General features: G+C 48.5%; 1 protein-coding gene across 27 annotated transcripts in view; it reads right to left on the reverse strand.

Moving 5' to 3' along the window:
* Nucleotides 1-27,285, reverse strand: part of SCRIB (scribble planar cell polarity protein) — a 1,329,907-nt gene that overhangs the window by 81,242 nt on the left and 1,221,380 nt on the right. For all 27 annotated transcript variants that reach the window (XR_011278687.1, XM_069621824.1, XM_069621823.1 and 24 more), the window contains one exon: nt 19,135-19,274. Coding sequence is in view for 26 of the 27 variants with exons in the window: in XM_069621824.1 (XP_069477925.1) it covers nt 19,135-19,274 (140 nt within the window). In the remaining variant the exon portion in view is untranslated. The remainder of the gene's footprint in view (nt 1-19,134; nt 19,275-27,285) is intronic.

The raw sequence follows: 27,285 nt of genomic DNA on the forward strand, positions 1-27,285 counted from the left end.
CTTCTGAATGGGTGCCATTGCCCAGAGTGGCGCTATATATGTTGCAGCATATAAGAAAGCCCCTAGACAGAGAGGTGCGCTCTCGGATGAGGTCGGAATGTCCACGGCCGGAGTTACCAGGCAAGTTGGCAAGGCGGCGAGAGACATCAGGAAAGGTGTGGACCGTGCCTGGAGGGGGTGTGAAGATAAGGTCCTGGACCTGGCCGGGCCGCTGGTCGAAAATAATGGTTCTGGCGGAGAAGGCCAAGGACACAGTGACATCAGTTGATGCCCAAGCTTTGGGTAACTGGGCACAACGCGCAGTATGCCTCTTGGGCAATGCCAACGGCACCCTCTCCTCGGAGAGGTGTTACTGAAAATAGACGGGAAGCTCAGCGACCTGGCCTCCTACGAAGCAGGAGAAGGCGCTAAGGGACTTCTATTTGGAGAAGCATTTGCGAAAGAGATGTTGCAGTTTGTCGGGACATACTACGCATTAGAGAAAGCACAAAGCTCAATCAAAAAGATATTTCCGGGTCAAATTCTTGCCGGGAACGGAGGTCTCCGGGGTCGGTAGTCCGGTCGGTACAACTTCCAATGCAGACCACCAAGGGCTGCAAACCCCAATATTGGGAGGGAAGACAACCTTCCCGGCCAGATCAAGAATCCCAAGAGGTCGTAGAAGAAGAGGTTCCTACCGGCAGCTCAATGCCACTGGTGGGGAGTACAGCATGCAAGCAAGTAGGAGGGAGAACCCTCCGCTTTTTGAGCGAATGGCAAACTTTATTGCGCAATGCATGGGTGTGCCAAGCAGTGGCGGGCTTCCAATTGCAGTCTGTAGGCAACTCCATACAGAGGATAGAGCCTCACCCAATACACATGCCGCAAGAGGAAGCAGCGCTATTGCAGAGTGACCTGCTAAAGGCTTGTAGACAAAAATGCAATAGAGCGCGATACGCAAGGAACAGCAGGTTTCCTCTGCGATATGTTCCTGGTAGGCAGGGGGGAAAACATAAGACCAGTCATACATCTATAGAGTCTAAAGAATGGCTTGTATACAATCATTTCAAGATGGAGGTCATTCATCTGCTCTGAGACCTACTACGCACAGGAGATTAGCTGGCACGGCTGGATCTCAAAGACGCATACCTCACGATACCGACAGCCACAGCGTATCAGAGCTATCTTAGTTTCCGGTGTATAGGAGGAGGCAAGTACCCCCCCCCCTCCAAATGCCCCGCCTACATTACCTGAAAAGTATGAACCAAAGTATGTGACGTATACTGAACCGGTAAACCAGCAAAGAGAAGAGCGTGGACTCTGCAGTACCCATAACAATACCTATACCTAAGAGAATATGGGAGGTAAAGTACCCATTGAGGAAACCATACCTGCATCCAAGATAATATGACAGCCATTTGAACAAAATTGCTGAAGAAGCAGAGAAATGAAATGGCAAAGATGAATGGTGACATCATACAAAGTTGAATCGACACCCATATAGAAGGATAACCGAACCAGAGAGGCAGAGGATTCATAAAGCACAAAGAGGTGCCAAGGATAAGGGACATCTTGGGATCAAGATGAAGAGACTTATGCCACAGACCTGATGAAGATACTTAGTCAGTTTAAATGTGTACAGATGCAATGAAACGCAAGTAGCAAATCAATCATGAAGTTAGCCACATTCTTTTAAATAGATCAGATCGCGGCAAGCGCCAACATATACATATATACCTCTATAGATACATATGGACAAGTTAAGGATGAATAGCTGGTCCGATGGCACAGCGAGTAGAGTGCTCTCTTTGACATCTGTGCCGAGTCTGATATGATATGGCATTTGTAACACGCCTATACACAAGTGTTTCAAGGCGCGAAACAGGTTCGAATCCCGGAATGGCCAAACTCGGCCTATCATCCTTCTGAGGTCGATAAATGAGCACCAGACTCCGTGGCTAATAAGCAGCGCTCAGATGCCTGAGCTAATGTAGCTGTATAAAGGCTACATTATTATTATTAATGTTTCCACTACGTACATAAGCAGCACTGAACGAAGCAAGAATGCCTAATTTTAGTGTCGCAATTGAAAACAGCAATTGAATTAAACAGAAGAACAATTTACTCTTACCTGGTAATGTTCTTTCGATGGGATGGTCCGACGACGTATTCCATATCTTTGACAGTAATCACTGCAGTACAACTGTGGTGATTACTGTCAAAGATATGGAATACGTCGGAGGACCCAATGCCCTCGAATAAAAGTTCAGCTAAGGAGTTCACTGAGCCAAGAAAGCCAAGGTCTTATCAAACTGGAATTGGCTGACATTGGATACAATTAACGTGAAACAACAGAAGCTCCTGTTCAGAGCAAGCAAAAACAAAAGCCGTCAGAGGACTATTGAAAATAAAATCAAATACACAAAAAGGCTCAATTTCATGGTGCCCAGTCATGTTATAGAAGTTGGACGAACGAGATGATCATACCTACGTACGGCAGCCGGCTAGTGCACATACTCCTTAAAAATTCTCAGAGAACAGTACAAACTCAAGGTCAACTTCAAAGCACTAAATGACAAAGGACGCTGATGGATGATATTTCAATTGGTGGGAAGCTGGTACTAAGACGAGCTCACTCGCACCTGGTTGTTCAGTCTGCGTGCTGCTAAACGTAGGTGGAAAAGTACTGACAGGGGTTAGAAGCCAACCAATTGTAGGGAACCACGTAGTTGGGGGGTCCTATAGTGTGTGTAGCCAATGGGATGTTATACATTTAGTGACGTTCATAGTGGCCATTTTTAGGGAGGGCTTAGTGGCCCCACCTGATAACTATCCAATTAGCTCTTTCTGTTACTCTATACAGATATGGAACCTATGCTTAGTTATTAATTAAGAACCAATCCCACCTCCCGATAGGTTTTTGTTGTTTGCCATGTAGTAGGACTTTGGTAATGACGCAGGTCAAAACGTCGATGATGACCAGTTATTGGTATAAGAACCCAATTTTTTATGAAGTAAGCAGAGTTAGAGTATCGAGCGATTGCTGATGTCCGTTGTACTCCCTGTTTTATATACTTGACATTAAAACAGACAAACTTTGCCAAACTATTTGTATCATCTTGATTATTGATGTATGAATAAAATCTGCATCCCCATCTATTTCCAGGGTATTTCTATTCATCTTAAAGGGCTGTTTGGGAGCACACCCAGCTCACCTGTGTAACAGAGATATGGCGCTTCACTTGTCTCCCATTCGGCCTAGCATCCGCGCCTGGGGCCTTTACCAAGCATATGAGACCCGTTGCTGCAGCCATAAGAGAGAGAGGGATACAAATTATCATTTAGACATTCTCATGTTGGGACCAGACAAAGTAACGTTCAGCAAGAATGTACGTTGGGTCTTCAGCCCATTATCCTCGCTGGGATTCTTAAACAACCAAGACAAGTCTCGGCTGCTACCGGTTCAGAGGATAGAGTTCTTGGGATTGACGATAGATACCACAACAGCGACTCTTGAACTCCCAGGACACAAGGTGAGAGCGATCAAGAAAGAACTTATTTCACCTCCAAGTCTTGCCAGAATAGTGGGACTGCTTGCAGCTTATATTCAGGCGATATTCCCTGGTCCGCTTCATTATCGAGCACTTCAGAGGCTCAAGATCAGACACCTACAAGAAGGTGTAGATTACCATCAGCTACTAACCCTAGACCACAAAGCACTCACGGAACTGCTTCGGTGGCTGCAAAATTTGGAGGCCATGGAATGGCCGTGCCATCTTTGGGGACGTTCCAGACTTAGTGATAAGAGTCAGACACAAGCAGATCCGGCTGGGAATCCAGGTGCGACCAGGCAGAGACAGGAGGGAAATGGTCAGAAGAGGAATTGAAATTACACAAACTGTCTCAACTTTTACCAAAGAAAACATCAGATGTGTCCTGCTCAAGTTGGGCAACATCTCAGCTGTACCCTACAAAAACAAGCTAGGAGGGACCAAATCCAAGAAACTAGCAGAGCTAGTGAAGGATTTCTGGCACTATTGCCTCCAACACCAGATTGCAGTAGCAGCAGAGTACCTACCAGGGACACACAACAGAGTAGCAGACTGGAAATTACAGCATCTTGTGGACCCTAGCGACTGGAAGCTACATAAGCAATTTTCCAAACAGTTACAAGAAGTTTGGGGTCCCCCGGACACCGATCTATTTAGATCCAGACTTAACGCCCAGATCCAAAAGTACTTCAGTTGGAGGATAGACCCGGGAGCAGCGGGTACAAATGCCTTTCTACACCCGTGGAACGGGGCAGTGCATTATGCCTTCCCGCCGTTCATCATGCTCACGAGAACCCTGACGAAAGTCCGCAGAGCAAAAGCAGTGCTTGTGAAGGCACTACCATTTTGGAAGTCCCAGACCTGGTTTCCAGTAGCGATAGAACTTTCTTCGTATTTTCCGAGGGTAGATCCACATCGGCTGGAACTTCTCTAGGACAAACCGGCCAACCTCACCCGTTGATGGAAGCAGGCACACTACACTTGATCGCTTGCAGGGTTTCAGGAAGAGATGGGAATTGCCAGGCATTTCGCAACTCGCTGCAGACTGTATCAGACTCCTGGGCGCCTTCCACCATTAGGAGCTATGGGACCGTTGGGCCCAATGGTGCACAGAACATGGTTTGGATCCAATTTCAGCCCCTATAGTGCATGTCCTCAACTTTTTTAGCAATCATGTTTCAAGACGGCTGCGCCTACAGAACACTAGAGGTCTATAGATCAGCAGTGTCAGCAGGCCACGACAAGGTAGAAGAGGGTCCCGTAGAAGAACACCCAGCAGTCATACGACTCCTCAGAGGAATGAAGTTGAAGAGGCTGCCAGAACCCAATACGTAGTGTTATGAGATACCAGAGACGTTTTTTGCCTGTTCCTTAGAAAGCCAGAGAACAATAGTCTTTCTCGATCCAAGCTTTCAGGGAAGCTAGCAATGTTATGTCTAGCAGCATGCCGAAGAGTGTTGGATGTCAAGGCCCTAGAGATAGAAGGAAAGATATTTTATCCGCAAGGTGTAGCGCTTAGCATGGTGAAGAGAACAAAGACCGATTACAGGATAATTTCCTACCCTTACTTCACGGAGAATAAGAAAATATGCATGGAGCAATGCATTAAACATTATGAGGAGGCCACAGCCCACCTTAGACCGCAAGGAGTAATCCAGCTGCTTATAGCGCGTAGGAACCCCCATCATGCCTTAGCAACACGATTGCTAGGTGGGTGATAGAGGTGATGCAATGGGCTGGAATAGACTTGCCTTATTTGGCCATTCTGCTAGAGGAGCAATGGCTTCTAGAGCATTCGCTGCAGGTGTCATTGCATGACATAAGGAAATCAGCAGATTGGTCTTCTGAGTCGACTTTTAAGACATTTTATTTCAAACAGGTATCAGATAACGAATAGGGTGGCAGCCAGCTTTGAACAAGCATAAAGCTCACCTCCTGCCTTGACATATAATAAAGATTGCCCAGGCTTGTAGCGCAGGGTAGTCTTCATTCTATTAAGACAGAGTCGAGCATTATATCCCTCCCAGAATGGCACAAGTCTTGTCTTAACAGATAACCGTATGCTGTGTAAGAGCTTTATCGCATTCCCGCCCTCATGATTTCCGCTCCATTCCTCGCAGGAGACGACCAAAAGACAGCCTGAAAAAGCTTGAAGGACCAAGAGTTGAAGCATGTAGTTGCACGTCGTCCTGTTGGACCAGAGTGACCTTGGCATCAAGGAATCAGTTGACAGTTCCGATCGTGGGGATGGTTCGCTTGAAGAGCAAAGTTGACGTTCAGACTAGAAGGACATTGTTTAGCAAAGAAAGACAAAGTGACCTGGGGGGCTAAGGGCTCTTCTACCTCACGCAGGCTCTTGATAGGTGGAAAGGAGCAGCTCAGGACTACCGGAGCCCAAAGGATCATGGGGCTCCTAGTGCCTATGGGAACATTACCTGAAAATTCTTTGAACTTTAAACTTTGATTTTGTTATTTCCCCCCTCGGTCTGCTGGAATAAAACCATAAATGCCCAGTTTAAATGTTCAACATTTTGAAGTGCTGATGTGGCAGCAATAAAGAAAGTAAAAGCATATTGCTCGCCTTTGTGTCTCTAATAGAATCAAGACTACCTGGCGCTATAAGCCGGGCAATCTTTATTACCACCTGATATTAGCTGGTGTTTGGCTACCTTCCATGTAAAAATTGCCTCTCACACAGTTGAAACAATCGCCAAGATATTTGAGCAAGACAGGAGGTCACCTTGGCAAACCTCGGCTAACAGTGAAGCCCAAAAAGTAAGCTGAAAAAAGCAATAACCACAAAGAGGAATTTATGAAAACAACTTTCAATCTTGTAGAAGTTAAGTAAAAAGTAGTGTTCAGGTAAGTAGTGTTAGGGAGAATTCTCATTCAAGGGCCAATTTCCCTTACCTAGTGAGTCCCTCAGCAGCTTTACTGGATTTCTGGAGTTCATTTTTTCCACTTGGTAAGAGTGTGAGCTTGTTCCCCACTCTTACCCATGTTTTGCCATGTGTATTTCATCTGTTTTTGTGGTTGTGGGCTCTCGAGTACACCACTTCAGTAGCCCCCTTCTTTTGTGTGTTACACAGCACCTTCAGTGCAGTGACACAGAGTTGTCTTTTAGACTTCCCACCGACTACATTTCTGGGGCTGACTACTGTCCCCCAGAAAAGGGTAAAGTTGCCATTAACTTTACTTAGTCATATAACCACAGATCCAGTACACCCCATTTTACATGGAGTACTGGAAAAGGTTAATCCTTAGCCCTTTTTATCTGTACCGAGCATTGTTACGCTCTTTTAACATTTAGACTTGGCTGGTGGCAGTGGTATCTACCCTAACATTTCTACCGCGATTATACTATATAAACGTGGTATTGTTTCAGGCCATTATATTAGCCTCGAACTTAAACCCGCTTGACCAAATACTTTTTCTTTTGGCTCCGGTTGGGTTTATTCGCCATTTCTTTTTGTTAAAGTCCTTCTTGTGTTTTACTTTGCGCAACAAACCAGGTTTGCCTTCTTTGTTCACTGTCTTTTGGCGGGCTTCTGCCAAGAAGCCCTCCTCTAGGCACCTGGGTGTCTAGGTGGGCTGAATGTGAGGGAGGGGTGAGTCACCCCCTGCACAGGGTGTCCTAGGAAACCCAAGTCGCTCTTTGCCATGATTGGTTGAGGTGGTTGTCTGGGCTGGACAACCCCCCTGCTGCGTGATTGACAGCCAGGCTGTGTGAATGGGGTTTTTTCGCATAAAAAGGCAGGACTCTTGGGCTAGAAGTCAGAGTCGCCACTGGAACTACAAAGGAACCAAAGAGAAACAGAGAAGAAGTCGGCTGCTGCAACTATCCCGTCCCGGTGAAGCCCTGCTGCAGTCCTGAGCCATCTACCCTTCGACGACCAGAGACGATCCAGTCCGGAGTCTTCTTCCCTTAAGCCTGGTGGGGATCTCTGTAGAAGATGAGCTGGTTGACCAGCTCATCATCTACAGCCAGAGGATACTCGACGTGGTCGAAATCGCTGCACACTGCTGTAGTGGTCCGGATAGCCATCTGAAGAGCCTCTCCTGTTTTTAAGGAGAGCACCATTTATTCAGTGTCGATGCTGGCGGCTTCAGCCCTGTATGGTGCAGAACCCCCCCGACATCGTCCTTCTTTCCAAAGCTCCAGGAACCGTGGGTCTGAAGGAAACTACCAGGAACAACTGCCATGGCACCAGCTTCTTCATTGAATAAGGTACTGTGTTCTGCTCAAGGAATTAGGGAGAATCCCTTTTCTTCGCCTCCAAGGCTTGCCCTTATCTTCCCTTCTTATAACTTTTGCTTCCTCCATTGACAATATCTTAGTACTCCTGGCTACGTTGAATCATGAACTGTCCAACTGTGTGATCCTCAACAACAGGAATCCGGTTCCACTTGACATGGCTCCGGCCTATTGACCCTTGAATTTCTGTCCATGAGTGTTCTCTGATTCTGTCTGCCTTGACAAAAGTATTGCCTATGATTTTTGCCCCCAACTCTCTCTGGGTATCTCAGGTGGTAAGTGTGTTTTTGCCCCGGTAACATTTCTTTCTGCGGATACGAGTTTCTTTAGTAAGACTGAACTGTCATTACTGTCAAAAAGTGATCGTATATGTATTCCCGGTAACGTCTTTTGTTTCACAACACTGGTCCGTTAAAAAATAGGGTACTTACCTTGAAGTTATACCGTGCAAAGCAAATTGGTTGGTTGTATTAGATTTTACGTGTGGTTTTGAATTAATAGAAGTGTTGTGTTTATAACAAACGGTTTAAAAATAAATGTACTTATATTTTTTACCTGAAACCTTGAGTCAGTGTTTGCTTGAGTCACAGTAATTGTGGTCCATTTGTGTAATCTCTGCTACTGCTCATACACTCTTGAGATAAGCCTGGCTGCTGCGCTACTGCTACCACTTTAACATAGTAGTACAGGCTTGTACCAAAGGTAAAACTTGTATTACCACCTGTAGTCTTAATCGTGTGTAGTGGTCCCTAAGGGCACTGCACAGGATTCTGCCTAACAAGTAGCACAGGTTCAGAAAGACTCTGGGAATGTTCTTAGATTATAACCCTATATGTTAGTCATACATGACGTTTGATGCCAAATGAGACCTTTGGGTCCCAGGTTGTAGCCAGGGGGACCTTGCAACAGAATCAATCGCAAGTTAGTCTCTCATAAGAATCAACAGGAGAAATGACCCAGCTCCCGACTGGTTGAGAATGATAATGGTCCTGATGCGGCACAGTACTATAGCATTAAGTTTAGGGACCCATGTTAAATAGGGTTTTGCTTAGAAAACCAATGCCCTTCGCAAGTCAAGGGAGGGAAACCGTGTGTTTTAGGTATTGTTGCCAATTTAGCAATGCTGACAGACAACACCCGGTGCGAGAGGTCAGCAGTGGTGGTGCCAGTAATGGAGCAGTGAACCCGGCGGCAACAAAAGGCCTCCAATCAATACCAGTTGTCCCGTCACTCGATACTGCAGAGGCGAAGAACTGGTGGAGTTTACCGACTGTGCTGGTGAAGGCACGCCTAAGGTGCCAGCGACGCAAACTGTGCTCAGCTGGGGTTTTGCATGTAGAAGACTGACTTCTCCTATTCTCATAATTACTTATTGCAGTTCTGCAGAGGGACAGGGAAGTAAGGCTTTCATGGGAGCAGGGGATTCTCAAGGGAGCTCGCCACTTGCCTGTGCCATCCTGGTCTAGTGGAAATGATTGACTGTTTAAAGAGGTCAAGCAGAGTTGTGCCACCCCACCACTCCTTGAAAGACCAGCAGGGCTTCCTCTTCTGGTAGACGTCTTCTGCGTTTTCGGATATGTGCCCAGGTGCAATTAACTTGGAGCACCTGCATAGGTTTGACACTAGGGCTTCACCAGGCTCATTGCTCACCATGACACTGCAGAAGACTCAGCAGTCTGACCAAATTGGAGCCAAAGCAATGCTTTAGGTCCTTAAACATTATGCCCAGGAGGAGGTTTAGTCAAGTAAATAATAAAACAAATAATATGAAAAAAATCTGCATTTATGGAAGCCATCAGTTGCTTCAAAGGATGAGCCATCACTCTTCCAAAAAAAAAGAACAGACGCTTCTCTCTCTGGCAAAGGGAGATCACCTGTTAAAGGAGGAATTGGCACCTCTTAATTAAAGCAAACCGCTATTTGCCCCAGGGCAGAGTGAAGAAAGAGTGTCAGGGGTGGTGTCCATTTCCTTTGAAGTTCCAGGACCTTGGCCGACAAAAGAGCAGCCGTTTCATCGTGAAACCAATCAGCCCAAGAGCAGCAGAAGGCGAGTCTGGAGCAGAGTGTGTATGTGTGCTATGGTTTGCTGTGTGGCTGTACTAAGCAATATTATGTATGACAAGACCTGTTTCGAAGTGCTACACTGAATTAGTTCATAAAAAACCCTTGGCTTGGAAGGTTTGGTCTAAACTGGCGACATCCGATAGTGGTAAGAAACTGAATGTCATAAATGTAAGTAGTCCAATAAGTCCTTAAAGTCGCGTCCCACCAAGTCGGGGGTTTAGCCAAGTACAAGACCCCTTGCTGAATAGTGTGAAGTATAGGTGACCTGGAAGGAGACTGCGCCTGATTCTTGCACACGAGACTTATTTTTTTTTTTAATTTTATATTTTTTGTTTTTTATTTTTCAGAAAAAATTGCCCTTAACGTTGATGACACGTGTTTCGGTCCTCCAAGGACCTTTCTCAAATCAGGGGGGGCGCCCCCTTGAGACTTGTAGCAATTCTGCGATTGTACGCGCTTAATCTGAACAGCAGGGATTTATCCCAATGATATATGGAAGCTTATCTTTCACATCTTGTGACAGGGGCCTCTTACATGACCATAAGACTAATCAATAGCCCTGATTTGAGAAAGGTCCTTGGAGGACCGAAACACGTGTCATCAACGTTAAGGGCAATTTTTTCTGAAAAATAAAAAACAAAAAATATAAAATTAAAAAAAATAAGTCTCGTGTGCAAGAATCAGGCGCAGTCTCCTTCCAGGTCACCTATACTTCACACTACACTGAATTAGGTTTGGTATGCTACACTGTGTCTTGTTTGAAGCTGTTGAAACATTTTGCAACGTCTTGCTCTGTTGGGATTAAAGTGTTCTTTTTCCAAAGCTAAATGTGCGTTAACTAGAATCTACCCAAGTGCTACTTTATGTACTCATTCACTCCTTTTGGGGGAGGGGAGAGAATATGTCAGTTTCCTTTTATACTAACTGGTTAGGTCGTGTAATATGTTGAGGATTCAATATAATGTTTTGCTTTAAATGTCTAATTTAAAAGTGCTTTTGTAGCAGCCATAAAACAGCATGTAGCAAGCCCCTAAAAAAAACAAAACAAAAAAAAAAAAGGATGGAAACTAGGCAATATACCCCTGTTTTAACTCAACATTCATAGGATGCGCTCTATGAACAGTATATATATATAGTAACTGCGGCTCATGGTGAGAAGGATAGCCGAAGGCTGGATTATGTAAATTAACTCCCATTAGCGCCTAGCCCAAGAGGATTCCGGCCTCACCCACCGATATAACCATTACCGGGCTTCTGCTCCCAAGAAAGCTATGGTCAAAATTCCACCCTCGGTTAAATGTGCCCATATTTCCTTCCTACTTTCCCATATATAGAACCTAGCCGTTCAAGGTTTAGGGGAGTAAATCAAGGGGCTTTGCACGGATTATTTTCTTGGACATGGTTTTCTACATGCCCTGTCTCACCATGTCACTGTGGAAGTTGAAAGTCTGACCATAGATGGGTTTTGTTTTCTTAAGCAGTGTTCAGACAAGCCTAGGGGTTTGGTAACTAACACATAAATGAGGAAACCAAAAAAAAGTGTGTTTATTTTACTCACTTTTCAGGGAGCTTTTGCAAATTCGGATTTCTGACATACAACATACAGAAGATGATGTTGAGGTCACATGGAAGTAAGTTTTCCCGCCTCTCGCCCGGCGTCCGAAGCGAAGGTCTGACTAAGAAAAGTGCAATTCCTGTTTGGACCTGTTCGGACCAGGAGGACCCAGGGCCGACCCCCTGATCAGACAGCAGCTAAGCATGCACCAACATGTGTTTACTCCCTCTGTCCCCACAGGCCATCCCCACCCCATTTGGTCCCCCTGTTATGTTCCCTTGTGCTCTCCCCCTCTCTTCTCGCACACAGGTGTTGCCTCTTTTGCTTGATTTTTCAACCCTGCTCCAGCCCCCGCACCCCCTCCAGCATACTTCTGCAGGAGTCCGTCCTGATACATTCTGGTTTCACCATCAGCGTCTTGTGGCCAATGCTGGATGTGACCTTTATGGACTTCATTGATTCACAGTGCGTCACCCTTTCTCAACTCTCATGCTGGACTTCCTTTGCATACTGTACTCATGGTGGCCCTGAATCATGCTGTTCCCATCTTCATCTTGTATCCTGGCTTGCAACATTATTTGTTAATACTGACTTCTGCAATTGTATTCACTCTCCCTTCTTGCTTCACCACTCTGCTTACTCTCTGTTCTCGCCTCCTCTCCCTTTTCCTATCTCCCCCCACCCCCTTATTTTCTTCTATGCACTTACTCTATCAGAATTGTCTCTGGACCTGATATGATAGCAACCTCGTCTATCTCCTGCCCCCTCCCCTTACTTGTCCCCCCCCCCTCCAGCACTATCTGAAATGTCATCATGCCTAGTACGATAGTTGCTTGTTTTCTTCCTCCCCTCCCTTTCTGCACACCTCTCCCTCACCTTTTGTTTTTCTCCGGCTCTCCCAGAAATGTCGTCAGGCCTAGTACGATAGTCGCCTGGTTGTTTCCATTTCCTTCCCACTCTCCCCCTCCCTTCCTTATCTATGTCTTAGCTCTTGCACTAACTGAAATGTCGTCAGGCCAAGTACGATAGTTAATTTCACATGCTTACTGTTCATGGTCTGTAAGAATGTCATTGTATTTTCCCTTGTTCCCTCCCTTGCCTCGAAGCGCTTTGAAACACTGTGTATAGGCGCTATATAAATAAACGATCATATCTGTGATTTCTTGGCCATGGCTTCAACATGCACAGGCTCACCATGCAGCGAGCAAATTCCAGACATACCCCCTTGCACAGAGAATACTCTGTCTCTCGAGCAATCTCTCCTCTTGATGTGCGCCCCTTAGAATACAGTTGAGTCCCATGATCCCATGATAAATTTGGTTCAATTGTACACACAGCTTTTCTACCTTTTTCTGCTCATGCCTTCCTGTGCATGTTATCTATCCCCAAATATGTAACCGATTTCACTTCTCCCTACCACCACTGAATGTTCCATCATACTCCTCTTTCATACTCCTTCGCCTCTCTGTCAGGCAGAGAGCGTCTACGCCATCAACTATGGCAGGAGGGGCTGTTCAAATGCAAGATAACATAAGGACCAAGTTACTTACCTGTAACTGTTGTTCTCCAGCATGGGTCTGGCATGGATTCACATGCTCATGAATATTCCCCGTCGTCAGGCCGGGAATCCTCGGTATAGAAAAAAATCAGTATCAGTTTCGTTTCTGATCCGTCTTTCTCAGTAGTAACCAATCACTGGTCTCTGGGTCATACTGCCCCCAGCCAATGACTGCCCTCTCCCTAAGCCCCGCCCCTGGCAGCCATCCTCAGATTTGGTAGCACGTGAAGTGGCAGTATGACCAAGTGAAGAGCCGCAGAGGGGTAGGCGGGAGGGTTCGCATGTGAATCCATGCCAGACACATGCTGGAGAACAACAGTTACAGGTAACTTGTTCCTTCTCCAGCATGGGGTCTGGCATGGATTCACATGCTCATGAATATAAGAATACATAGCAGTATACACATGCACAACCACGGGAGGTGGCAAAAGGCTCAATATCAACCAATACAACAACTCAACATTAAGCAACTCTTATCTCCTCACCAGGCTCACCTTAGGCGAACAGGTTGCGCAGCACTGCCTGGCCGACTCTGGAATCCGGGTCGGCGCAGTAGAATCTCGTGAAGGTGTGCGTCGACCTCCACGTAGCAGCCCTGCAGATGTCGAGCAGGGGCACACAAGACAGGAACGACATAGTAGCAGCGATCACTCTGGTCGAATGGGCCCTCGGACGGCCTGGCAACGGTCGGTTTGCCAACCGGTGACAGTGCATGATGCAGCCGGAGAGCCATCTGAAAATGGAAGTCTTCGAGAGAGCCTTCCCTTGATTCACAGGTCCAAAGTTCACAAACAGCTGTGATGTCTTCCGAAAACTCTTTGTGCGGTCCACGTAGAACTTCAGCGCTCTAGCTACATCCAGCGAGTGCAAAGTCCTCTCAGCCGGCGACGGGAAGAAAACTGGCAACACCAAGGGCTCGTTGAGGTGGAAGTCCGACGGCACCTTGGGCATGAAGGAGGGGTGCGTCCTCAGCACCACCCTCGTGTCATGAAAAGTCAAGAATGGAGGCTTGCAAGACAGGGCCTGGATCTCTCCCACTCGTTGTGCAGAGGTGATGGCCACGAGGAATGCTGTTTTCCACGACAGAAACTTCAACGGCACTGAATGCAAAGGCTCGAATGGGGCCCCCATGAGCCTAGTTAGCACCACGTTGAGCTCCCACTCCGGGGCGGGGGCCTTCACCGGCAGGAATGATCGGAACAGTCCTTTCATAAATTCCTTCACCAGACGATGAGACCACAAGGACGCCCGTCCTGTAGTTCTGGTGTAACGTGAGACGGCAGCCAGATGTACCTTGATGGAAGCGTGAGATAGGCCAGCCTTGGCCAAAGACAGTAGGTACGGCAATACTTGAGGGGCCGTAATCCGCAGAGGGTTAATCTTCTGTGCACAGCACCAGACAGAGAACCTCTTCCATTTATGTCCGTAGCACTTGAGAGTTGAGGATGCCCTGGCCTTTGCAAGAACCTCTCTGCAGTCGGCCGGGATGTCGTATCCTCCAAACTCTAGTGCTGCAGGAGCCAGGCCTGCAAGTTCAGCGACTCTGGTTCGTGATGAAGAATGGTGCCTCCTTCTCTGGAGAGAAGATCCGCGTCCGTCGGCAGCTTGACTGGTGTGAACGCTGACAAGTCCAGAAGGTCCGGGAACCAGATCTGCCTCGGCCACGCCGGTGCAACGAGCATCATCTTGCACCGGGACCTCTTGAGCTGGTTGACGAGCCGGAGTAGCAACGGCGAGAATGCATAAAGGAACAGGCCGTCCCAGGGGAACGAGAAAGCATCACCCATGCTCTTCGGTTGGGGAAACCTGCTGGCGAACCTCTGGCACTTGGAGTTCGCAACCCGTCGCGAAGAGATCGATCTGGGGTTTGCCCCATCGTCGGAAGAGTCTGTCCACTTGATCCTGGCGCAGTTCCTACTTGTGGCACGAGCGCAGCTCTCTGCTGAGTGAGTCGGCGATGGTGTTTTTTTATCCCTGCCAGATGAAGGGTACCAGAAACATCCCTAGGGCGACGGCCCAATGCCACAGATCCTGGGCTTCCTTGGATAGGGCAGGGGATCTGGTTCCGCCCTGCTTCCGAATGTAAAACATTGTGGTGGTTTTGTCGGAGAAGATCCTCACCACCTTGCCCTTGAGGGACGGAAGGAAGGACCTGAGGGCCCAGAACACTGCGCGGAGCTCCAAGATGTTGATGTGGAGAGTCTTCTCCTCCGGGAGCCAAAGGCATCTCGCGTGGAGACCCCCGGTGTGCGCTCCCCAACCTTCCAGGGAGGCATCCGTCGTCACAGTCACCTGGTGGGCCGGGGCTAGGAAACCTGTTCCCGCTGTCAGATGAGCGCAGACACCCCACCATCGTATCGCCTGACGGAACGCTTCGTCGAGCGGGATCCTGTCCTCGAAGCTGCCTGTCATCTGGATCCAGTGGGTGTCGAGGAATTCTTGCAAGGGCCGCATCCGAAGTCTGCAGTGGGGCACCAGATAAATGCAGGAGGACATCATTCTGAGGAGGGACTTGATAGACCTCACTCTGGCCATGTCCGTGGCCAGCAGACGTTGCACCTTTCCTAGGATGGTCCTTTCCTCTGACGGTGAGGCCCGCCGTGCCAATGTGTCGAGCTGTTCTCCCAGAAACAGGGCGACTTGCGACGGGACCAGGTGGGATTTTGGAAAGTTGGAGAACCCCAGGTCCGTGAGTAGCTGGACGGTCTTCGCAGTGTGTTCCATGGCGAGCTCCCTTGTCCTTGCCCGTATGAGCCAGTCGTCCAGGTAGGGGTAGACGTGGATACCCTGCAGGCGCAGCCGCGCCGCCACCGGTGCTAGGCACTTGGTGAACACCCTGGGCGCCGATTTTAATCCGAACGGGAGGGCCTTGAACTGGTAGTGCCGCCCTTTGACCACGAACCTGAGGAACTCGGTGTCTCTTTAGAATGGGGATGTGGAAGTAAGCATCCTCCAAGTCCAACGACGACAGGAAATCGCCCTCCTCCAGCTGTCCCAGCACATGCTGGAGGGTGCCCATCCGGAACTTCTGTGCCTTGATGTATTTGTTTAGTCGTCGCAGGTCCAGGATGGGACGCCATCCTCCTGTCTTCTTCTTCACGAGGAAGTATCTTGAGTAAACTCCGGAGCCCCGAAGCCTCTTCGGGACGAGCTCGATGGCACCTTTCCTGAGCATCGCCCTTACTTCCAACAGCAGTTGAGGGATGTGATTTTCCTTCCTGGCCACGGGAGGAATGCGGGGGCACCTCTTCTGGAACTCGAGGGCGTGCCCCAGGGCCAGGGCGCCCAGCACCCAACGGTCGGTGGAGATGGACTCCCACACACCAACTAACTTCGTCAGCCGGCCTCCCACCGGGGTGCTTCGGCGGGGGCCCGACCCGATGGTCGGTTCAATCTTGCTTGGAGGCCGCTTTGCCTCCTTGACCACCTTGGCGGCGACGGCGGCGGGATCCACCTGACTTGCCGCGTCCCCTGTAGGCCTCCTGCGACGAAGACCTCGCCGCTTGATGGTACGTAGAGGAGCTGCTGCCGGCTCCCTTGGAGGCACCCTGTCTGCCTCCGGAGCTCCGAAAGGACGGCCGTCGCTGTTGGAGCACACCCAGTGCACGGGCCGTTTCCGTGTCCGTCTTGATCGCCTGAAGGGATTCATCAACCACCTTGCTAAAAAGGTTGTTCCCATCGAAAGGCATGTCCAAAACCTTGGTCTGAACGTCCTGGCGGAAATCCGTCGCCTTGAGCCATCCTCGTCGTCTCAGGCAAACGCTGTTGCCCAACTGACGGAAACCAGTGTCAGCGATGTCCGTAGCCACCGTAATGGTGTGGTCCGAGGCAATCTCACCTTCCTGCAAGATTTCCAAGGCCTCAGCCCTCTTGGCATCCGGAAGGAAGTCCAACAGAGGGGCGATCTTGAACCACAACTCCTTGTCGTAGCGGGCTACGATGGCCAGGGCGTTGGCCGCCTTGATGGTCGTCGCTGCAGATGAGATGACCCGTCGTCCCATCGCATCCAGCTTCCTACCCTCGCCGTCCGGAGGGGAGGTTGAAGTCGAGGCCGATAACCCCCCCCGCTTTCCTCTTGGCCGCCGCCGAAACGACCGAGTCCGGGGTAGGTTGCGCCCTAAGGCACAAGGGGGCAGCATCGGGGACCCGGTACTTCTTCTCGTGCCGGTCCCTCTTCGCAGGAGCCGTGGCAGGGTTCTTGAGGAGGGCGAGCCCCTCATACCAGATGTCATCAAGAAGCGGTACGGCGAGGACCGTCTTCCTTTTAGCCTTGCACCGTTGGTAAAGGAACCCCTCCTCCTTTTCCTCGGGGCAGAGCTGGAAGAGCTCGGATGCCCTGGAAATCATTGCATGGAAGGATCCAATCTCGTCAGGCGGGGATGCCCGGGCAGGGGGCGACAGGGGACACGTCCCGTCGTCGCCTCCGTCGTCATCCGTACCCGTCGTAGTCGTGTCCATGTCTGTATCATCCCCGTGGGTAGTAGACCGGGGGGGAAGGCAGAGAAGGCCGCAGAGGCGGGAGAGGAGGCCTAGGATGCCTCCTCCTCCTCTTAAGTGGTGGGCTCTCCGAAAGGTCCTGACTCTGGTTCCTCCGTCGGGTCTGGCTCAGGCACCTCCGTCGGGGGAAGGGGTAACCTAGTCCTTATCTCCAAGCATAAGGACTGGATGGCTGACAAAATGGCCGCCGAGGTGTCCTGCGGCGCCGGAAACGACGGGAGCGAGGGCTCTTGAGGAGCCTCGTCTGCGTCACTGTCGCCCTCGTCGGGATCCCTCCCGATGGGCTGGGCCTCCTCCACGACTTGGATGAGCTCCTCTTCAGAGGTCGTGTCCGTATCCACAACGGCCACCAAGCCCTCCCCCACCCTTTCCAACGAGGACTTCGTGGGGGTCTTCTCGATGGGCCTGAAAGATGACTCCCTCCGCGGTGGCAGGGAGACTCTGGTACCTGAGGGCGCCTCCACTGGTGTAGCCACCACAGGCTGAGCCAGGGCCGCGGCGACATCCTCAATCGAGGTCTTAGCAGGGTGAATTAAGGCCAATGTCACCTTCTGTACGCCTGGGGCCTTCACCTTGGGGGAGAGTCCGAGCCTCGCTCCCCCTCTGCCGGAATCTTGGAGATCGACCGGGGCCTCTACAGAAGCTTCGCCGGTTTCTCGGACTTCCTCTTACCCGAGCCAGAGCGTTGGCTCGTGGTCGATGGTGCCGGGGAGGATGAGCCCTGCCTGGCAGCCAAGGAGCCCGACCAGTCGGCGGTCCCGGTGCCTGCGGACTCGCGGTGCTTAGCCTTTTGTTGGGCCCCCGTCGCCGGAGCACCCTCACAGGACTAAGAAGACCACTCGGACTTCTTTTTCTTCTTCTCGCCTGGCGGGCTCTTGCCTTCCAGCCAGTTGGCGAGACGGAGGTGGCGATCCTTCATGGTCCGCTCCGACATGTTCCCACAAAATGCAGTCCTTTTCCTTGTGTGTCTTGTCCTCATGGAGACAGTAGAGGCATAACGAATGCTCGTCCTCCTTGAAAACGTTCTGAAGCTGGCATCCAGGGCAGGTCCTGAACAGCTTCCCGGGCGTCGAGCTCCCTTTCTCCTGGGCCATGTCCGGGGTAGGCCTCAGAACTTCTGGAATCCTCCAAAAGCGTAACTCGACAAAATCTTCACCCTTGAGGGGCGTAGAAACTCCGAAACGGATCCCCGTTGATCGGAAGTAGAAACGGTGGAGCTTGCGGCTCTATTTAACCGAAAAAATGAGAAAATCTCCTAAAAAAGCGCGAAAACGCAGCAAAAGCTCGAGAGCTAAGCACGAGGACTCCCAACACTTGAACGTGCGGTAAAAATCTGAGGATGGCTGCCAGGGGCGGGGCTTAGGGCGAGGGCAGTCATTGGCTGGGGGCAGTATGACCCAGAGACCAGTGATTGGTTACTACTGAGAAAGAAAGATCAGAAACGAAACTGATACTGATTTTTTCTATAATCAAGAATACAAATTGGTTGATTACATTACGAAGAAACTGTTTTGAACAATACATCACATATTTACATTTGAATAGCTAGCATTTTAAACACATAAAATCATCCAGTATAAATTGAGCAGTTTAGAAATGCTATTGCTCCACATTAAATCTGACCATATTTCAGGTTAAAATAAAAAGATATGTTTTCCTTTACCAATTACCATACCTTCCAGTGGTGTTGGTGAAGGGGTGGGGGCAGGTGAAGGCGATTCAGCAAGCTGATCCAGTGTACTACGTTTCCGGCCCTCTTTTGATTTGGCAATCACCATCTGGGCTTTGAGGGCATCCTGCTCTAGAGACTTCATCCTGCCACAGAAACAAATGAGTCCACATGTCAGTCAGAAACTCAGCATAAAACAATGGCCACCACTCACTACACCCACAGCTCAGATCGCATGAGTTTCACGTACACCCCTCAACTTCAAAGAACAGGACATCTAGGTCTTCTTATGGGGAGCATAAATGAGATCAGTGGGGGGCTACATTGGGGAAACGAATCTGAGATAGAAGGTAGAACATTTAAATGAGTAGCAGCATTACTTTAAGCCTGGAAAGTGACCCACTGGTTGATGGCCACGCAGGCCATGATTAAAAGCTAGTTTAGTGCTGTCAAATTGTCCACAAATGGTTGATGGGTCTAAACGGCGTCTGGCACGAGGTAGATGGTATTGGGATGCAGTCCGCCATATCTAAACTGTCTGGGACGAGGTAGATGTTATTCAGGTGCAGTCCGCTATATCTAAAAGTTGTCTGGAACGAAGTAGATGTGATTGAGATGCACTCTTCTATATCTAAACGGTATCTGGGACGAGGAAGATGTGATTGGATGACGTCTGCTATATCTAAACAGTGTCTGGGACGAGGCAGGTGTGATTGGATGCAGTCTGCTATATCTAAACTGTGTCTGGGACGAGGCAGATGTGATTGGGATGCAGTCTGCTATATCTAAACGGTGTCTGGGACAAGGCAGATGTGATGGGGTGCAGTCTGCCATATATCTGCATGATGGAGATTTTTTTCTGTCCTATTTCTGGGACACAGATCCATCACCCTAGCTGCTGCACAGGGTTTCCTCAAGTTATTTTCAATTTCCAAGTGGAAGTATGCTGAGCAGTCAAATTAAAACCTTCAGTGAACATTTTTCAATAGACAGAATAAGGGAAGCTGCACAATATAGTTATCAAAATATATTCTTTATATAATATTTGTGCAATGAAAAGAACTACAAAAGAACAGGCAAGTAAAACAATTTTTAAAAATAGAGCCACTCAAAGTGGGGCCCAACAGTCAGAAAGGTGCTCAAACAGTCTGTTAAAGAACAAATAGACCCTTGAAGGGGCTTGCAGAGCGCTTTTAGTAGAAATCCCATCGACTGAAAAACACATGTATTTCCCTTTTTATATTAAAGCTGAACTGCGAATGGCTGAGTGGTTCCGCTTTTCAGTGGCACAATTCTAGTTAGGGTGAAGAGAAGATACAGGGTCTGCAAGCAGAGGCCTGACTCCAGAAGAGCTTTCAAAATACACAAGATGAGTAGACCACCCCCCTACTGTGGGACATGAAGTTACCAAAGAGTTATCTCAAGATGAACCAGTGTAGACAGCATTGTTCCCATTTTCTTTTTGTCTTCACTTTTGAAATCCAGCACATGCCACAGATGACCCTTTTATTTTCCTTAACGTAACCTGTTACTTTGAAATGTGTCCTCAACAGGCTGGTGACAGTGAAACCATGTGTACTCTTTCTAGGTGCACTACCTGTTATGGTACACTGAAGTCTAGCCAAACCGAATCAAGGTACGCAGCAGACCGGTAAGGCTTAGACTTAGGAGTGGGTACGAAAGTGGTCCAGGGCTAAAGTAGTCCACACAGGCAAACACCAATAATTCCAGTTAGACAGTTAAGTACAAAAATATACAATGATTTATTAGGCCTTTAAAATACACACTAATCAATTAAACATGTAGGCAAATATTATAACTGACTTACTATAAAAAATATACATACACTCTTGTAAATAGATAGAAAGCATATGAATCAAAACCAGTGCAACACAGGTAAGCAGTTAGATGCATATCATCAAGTAGAAGCATTTGCGAGCAACACTAGAATACATCCTTATCACTTATGTCCACTTAAGATGAATTGGGGCCTAGTGCCCTAAAGACAGTGCATTTCAAGTTATACCGATTTAAATCAGGAAAGAGAGATAGGGACAGAAATGTACACTTTTGTAAACCTACAGAGGATGGAGAAATTGGTGTGCTAACTTACCCCCTTACTCAGATTTCTCCACAGACCACTGCTGAGGTTCCAGATTCCATTGGGGACACCCTCTTATGATTGGTCCGGATGAGGGAGGCCCAGGGTCGCAGGTGCAGAAGTCAATTTCTGACGCAGGATTGAATTTCAGTTGGTCGCGGTGCTTGAATCTCGGCTCCAGACATATTCAGGCTTGACACCCATGGGGCAAAATGTAGAAGAATTCTATGGAGCAGGCAACTTTAGGACACCTCCATGGAGCTTTGAAGACTGATTGCAACGGAAGTCACCACAGGTGATTCTCAATGAACAAAGGAGCATGTCCTGCATGGCTTTCATTGATGCAAGAAGGCTGGAAATGCAGGACCAAGCGTATTGTAGTACATGCTCAAGACACTTCATATTCTAAGGATGCAATCGGAAAAGCAAAGGTTGTAGCCAGGTAGCCCAGGAGAGCGCTGGTCAGTCCACTGGTTGGGTTCAGGGATACTTCCTAAGGCATGGATCCTTGAGCAGGGGTCGAGACTGGTTGTTCCCCACTAGTCATGGGGTCGATGCATCCTAGGAGGGCCTTCTTGAGGTCAGGCAGAGACGCAGGGCTTCAGTGGGACTTCAATGGAGTGGCTGCTGGTCAGCTGCAATGGTTGTTCTCAGGTCGTCAACAGGCTGCTCTTCTTCATAGAGGATTTGGCTTAAATGGGGACCTGAAGAATAGTTGCAGGAGGAGTCCTTTTATCTAAAATTTGGACTGGAAGCTTGTCCGGGTCTACAGGTGGAAAGGATCTGAAACAGTCAAAAAGGCAGTGGCTATCGAAACATGGATAGCCACTGGCCACCCCATCTGCCCAGCAGCAGACATTCAGGTATCTGGATGTGTACTGGGACCAGACAGTCCCTGTCCCACATCCGGCCAGACAAAGATCACCCCATAGCCAGTGAAATTAGCAGTTTTACCCAGGAAAGGGCTTGCCATGTATGGCTATTTTGTCCCTGTCAGGGCAGGAAGAAGGCCAAATAACATTATTATTATTGTAGCCGAAAGAAACAGTTCTAAGCTTACAAAGTATCCTAGCCGCACTTCACTTTAAGGTGATGTATGCAGTTGTAAAAATACAAGAAATCCATAAAGAGACCTATTCGCTCAGTACTGTTAATCTCATGGACTGATCAGTTTCCCCCATAAAAAATAGCTCAAAGCAAGGGATGTAAAGCACAAGACTTTACTTGCCTCCAAAATATCAGTTCAAGCGTCAAAACAAAGCAAAAAGAAAGGTTGTCCCAGAAAAGTCTATTGGAGGAAATCATCAAAAAGAAAATCTTTCATCACACACCTATCGAGGGGTATCATTTCTTCATGGCAGGGCTCAGCGGAAGAGATTGCTAATATCTATATGAAGAGCCCTTGCTTCCATTGAATCATATTAGGTGAGAAGACCACTATAAACGTTAGTTACCTTAACTTGGGGGCAAAAGTGTTCTCTAGGACATAATAAGAGGCTGTCTACATTTAAGTTCACAGGAAAACAGACTTTCGGGAATATTACGAGCTTGACTGAACTTTTGATAAATATCTTAACGCGCTGAGCCAATATGAGCCGAGCCCATTGATTTAAGGTCCTACAAGTCAGGCCAAGGGTCAAGCAGTTGGGACGCCTGCAGACCCTTTCCAACACTGAAATGACCACTGCTGTAATGACCCCGTTTTCTGTGCGACAGAGAAACTCCGAAGACTACTACTTCTCTTCGACTGGTGGGAACAACCAGTCCCAAGACAAACTTTGTTTTGAGCCATCTACAGAAGTCCTGTGAGTTTCCAGAGCAGAGAGACGCCAATAGCAGGAGACCTGCTGCCCATTCGGAGTGCATCGTTGTGGAAAGGCCGAACCCGTCCAAATATTTGCTGAGCCCTCAAGGACACTCCAGTGATTCAATCCAATTTGCTGAGACACCCTCAGCAGTGTCTGCGACTGTGAGAAGCAAAGAAGATTGACGGGGTGAATCACTACCTTTGTTGGTGCTGCAGAAAAGGTGCTAAATCCACAGAGTGGCCCAAGAAGTTGATGAAAGCCGTGCCAGAGGTCCTCCATCGAGACTGCTGCTGAGAGATCCCATCCATTGTCCTGCCTTCAGTGATCAGACCAAGGCATCTGGAGGTCGGGTCCAGCACAGCCACACTGTAGAGAATCCACCCACAATGTCTTCTTCAATTCTAAGGTACTGGGGGGGGGGGGGGGTATTGCTTACCTTGATCCGTAAAGATGCTCCAGGGCGCTGGGGTGCACCCAGAAGTATCCCCCTATTGCCTCAGACCGAAGCGGCTGATTATGTCCACTTGTCAAGTCCTTAACAAGTTATCCACCTTTAGTTGTTTACTTGCTGCATCTTTAAAGACTAGAGACTTGAAGAAATCCACAGAAATTCTTGGTATTCTGCTGCTTGTCAAGACTTTGAGTCCTTTCCAAACTGCCTTAAGCAGGGTTGTGTTTTCGGACTTGCTGTGCTAAGAAAACATCTCTAGACCCTTAAACAGCGCTAGTGTTATACTAACCAACCATGTCCCTTCCCTAAAGTCACTTGCTTATATGTTTATGCAGAGTAAAGGTCTTACCGTATTTCTACTAAGAACCATGAGTAAGCGTAGTTAACGATAATTCAATAGCATTGTCTTTTCACTTTCTAATGTTGCAATAAATTTAACCGCGAACAACCAAACTAAGAAGTGTTCTTTGAAGTATATTCTAAAGTATTCCGAAGTGTTCTTGTGAAAACGAATGAAGTATTTAAGGCAATTCTGGTGTAAATATAATACATCTATAATTTTATATAAACTACATGTGCAAGTGCTTCTTTGATGTGCATGTCTATCTGGGTTCACTGTACTTAACAGCTCACATCTTCCTCTTAAGCAAAGCCTGACTCTGCTCTGCCACTCTACCGAGGTTCCAGCAGTCATGCAGACAGATACTAGTTGGTGATCTACAAACCACTGGGATAGTTTACTGAAGTCTTACCTCCAGGTGGCACTCTAGGAAAACTCCCCTAACATGCGTTGTCTATGCGGACTGGGTTCCCCCCATGGCAACAACAGGCAGGCTGCCCAAGAAAGCGAGTACACAAAAGAAGGCACCAACGTCTTTGCAGAAATCAGGAAACACATTTATTACAGACAGGGAAGTAGGCTAATTGCCAGCAGAGTAAGTTAGGCACACTAGACATGGATGATTGTCTACACTGGGTTGCAGGCACAAGGAGGGGCATTGATGAGAGGAATACTAGCTAGTTAAACCCAGAGGCAGAGCGGGGGGGCATGCAGAGAGAGGAGGCCAGAGGGGCACAGAGAGAGGGCGAGGGGCACAGAGGGGGCGAGGGGCACAGAGAGGGCGAGGGGCACAGAGAGGGCGAGGGGCACAGAGAGGGCGAGGGGCACAGAGAGGGCGAGGGGCACAGAGAGGGCGAGGGGCACAGAGAGGGCGAGGGGCACAGAGAGGGCGAGGGGCACAGAGAGGGCGAGGGGCACAGAGAGGGCGAGGGGCACAGAGAGGGCGAGGGGCACAGAGAGGGCAAGGGGCACAGAGAGGGCGCGAGGGGCACAGAGAGAGAGACAGATAAACAGAGGGGCAGAGGAGAGCAGTGTACCTGCTTGGGTCTCTGTAGCTCCCTTGCCCCCAACCATGCATCTAACACTGCAGCCAAAAAAGAGGAGCCAGCCCTGGTTCTCGGTTCACTTGTAAGGCTATTGCCCCACCCCTGCAGAACCCGCCTAAAGGGTCCCAGGAGAAAGAGGGTGGGGCCATTATGAACACAGCTGTCCAAGTGACAGAGAGGGGGAAGGAGGTCAAGATAGTTCCCAGGATCCAAGTGACAGGAAACGGGTGGGGATTTACAGGGGGGTAGGCTAAAGCATGCAGGCACAGCCTCCCTCCTCCACAGCTGTCCCAGGAAGGGGCTGGACGAATCAAGGAGGAAGGGGGCAGGGACATGACAGGTGGGCAAAAATCCCTCGATGGACACAATGGTTCCCACCCAACTTTTCTAGGGTGCAGAGGAGCTGGTGACAGAAAAAAGGGGCAGGTGAGCAACCATAGGTAGGCCCTCTTGGGAGGGAGAGGGGGGGACTGTTCCAAGGACTCAAGGAAGCCTAGTACAGGAAGGGGACGGGGCTAGCACCAGGCCGAAGATTTTACACTGACTGTAAAACTGGCAGCTGTTAGCTGTCACCTGAGTTGGGAACAAGTTTGCAAGATAAATAAAACAGTGGGAGACTAAAGGTCTTCTAATACATTGAAATGCAACAATCCCCTGGGCCAGTGCAGTCACACATTAAAATACACTAAGGGACATGCAATAAATTAAACTGCAACACTTGACATATCGGGATGATAGCTCTCGGGCAACGTGCTTGCCTTGGAAGCAAGACAATGGAGCAACACAGGTTCGGTCCGCGCTTAGAAACCGCTGGGTATTTAAAGTGTTAATTGCTAGGCAAGGTTTCTATGTAGTACCCTCTGGGAACACTACAAACAACTCTGACTACAGGTATAGGCAACCCAACCTTTGGTATACGCTTGTACTACACAGTTTTGGTTGTGTGTTGAGCAGCCAGGCTATCTCAAGAGGGGAAATGTGAGCTGTAGTGGAGGTACACAAAGATTCACAGTTACAGGTATTCAAATAAACTCTTACACTCAAGGTTTCTTGCATAAACAATTGATGTATTTATAAGTCAGTTATAAGGTCTTCTTTAGAAGGGAACAATAGAATAGTAACACATACACTTCAATACTGTACACTCTAGTTTCTAAATCAGTAAAGACCCTTTTGGGATGGCCCACAAACACAACCTACACCCACAGGCGACTTCATAACAAGGGTGCCGGAGTCATTAATATCTTAAAGTTGGCATTTAGAATACTTTTAGAAGTTGGTAAAAGACAAAGGTTATTAGAACAAGAGACCACAAATATTCCTAAGCAGTTAAGTACTTTTAGATATTCCTAGACGAGTCATTCAGTTCAATAGGCTAGGCCAAAGTCAATGGGCAAAAGTCTTGTATATGATGAAGCACCTCTGGTAAGTAAATGGTAAAGTCTTAGCACATGTTCTTAGGAGTCTGATGAAAAGAAGAATCAAATGTAGGGCCACAAGCTGATAAGACTTATGAGTTGTAGAAGTTTCAAGCACTTTTACAGTAAGAGGTAAGTTCTCTTAGACTTGTTTTACAGTACCTTAGTAAAGAAGAAAAGATGCAGCTGATGACTTCTGTTCCTGTGCAGCTCTGCAGATCTCACTGTTCCTGGGACTCAGTCGTGGGGACAAGAGGGAGGACGTCGGGGGGGGGGGACTCCTGCAATTCACTGGGACTGTCAAAACCCGCAACCGGCAAACTTCACTTGTAGTGGCTGTTTCGCGTTTCAGCTCCTCGCATATACCGCAAATATCAACACTGCGGTTCTTGGCTTGGCTGTCAAGATGGAGCTTTTGGGGTATTGCACTATGTTGAGGGGGCTCAGGCTTGGTCAGTCCTGCTTCATGGGAGTCCAGAGGATCTTTCAAATGCTTTAGACAAGCTTAAAAGCAACACACCCAATCTGGAGTTCCTCTGCCTGGCTATACGGTTTCCAGCAGCAACTCTGTGGAAATTCAACCAGCTCCGAAATGGATGTCCAGGTGGCTTACCTTGGAGTTGATTGGTCCCACCAACTCAAGGGTAGAAGTCGTCCTGGCAGGGGCTTCTCTGTCGATGCAAACTTGGTGTTTCGGCACTGCAGCAGGGCTTTACCGGGCTAACCAACGGTCCAGGAGTTTCAGCAGCCGTCCTCTTCAAGCTCTTCTTTGGTTCCTTCGTCCAGTGGTCGACTCTGCCTTCCAAGCCAAAGGAATTGCCTTTTATTCAATTCTCTCCCATTCATTCCAGCCTAGCTGTCACACCCAGCAAGGTGGCTGTCCTTGTCAGACAGTCAGCCAGTCAGCCAGCCAATCACCACAAAGTGCATTTGGGTCTCCTAGAAGACTAAGAACAGGGGGTTTCGGGCACCTCCCTCACTTCCTGCCTACCC

This window comes from Ambystoma mexicanum, chromosome 5q (assembly GCF_040938575.1).
Source record: "Ambystoma mexicanum isolate Mex_15411 chromosome 5q, UKY_AmexF1_1, whole genome shotgun sequence".
Classification (NCBI taxonomy): domain Eukaryota; kingdom Metazoa; phylum Chordata; class Amphibia; order Caudata; family Ambystomatidae; genus Ambystoma; species Ambystoma mexicanum.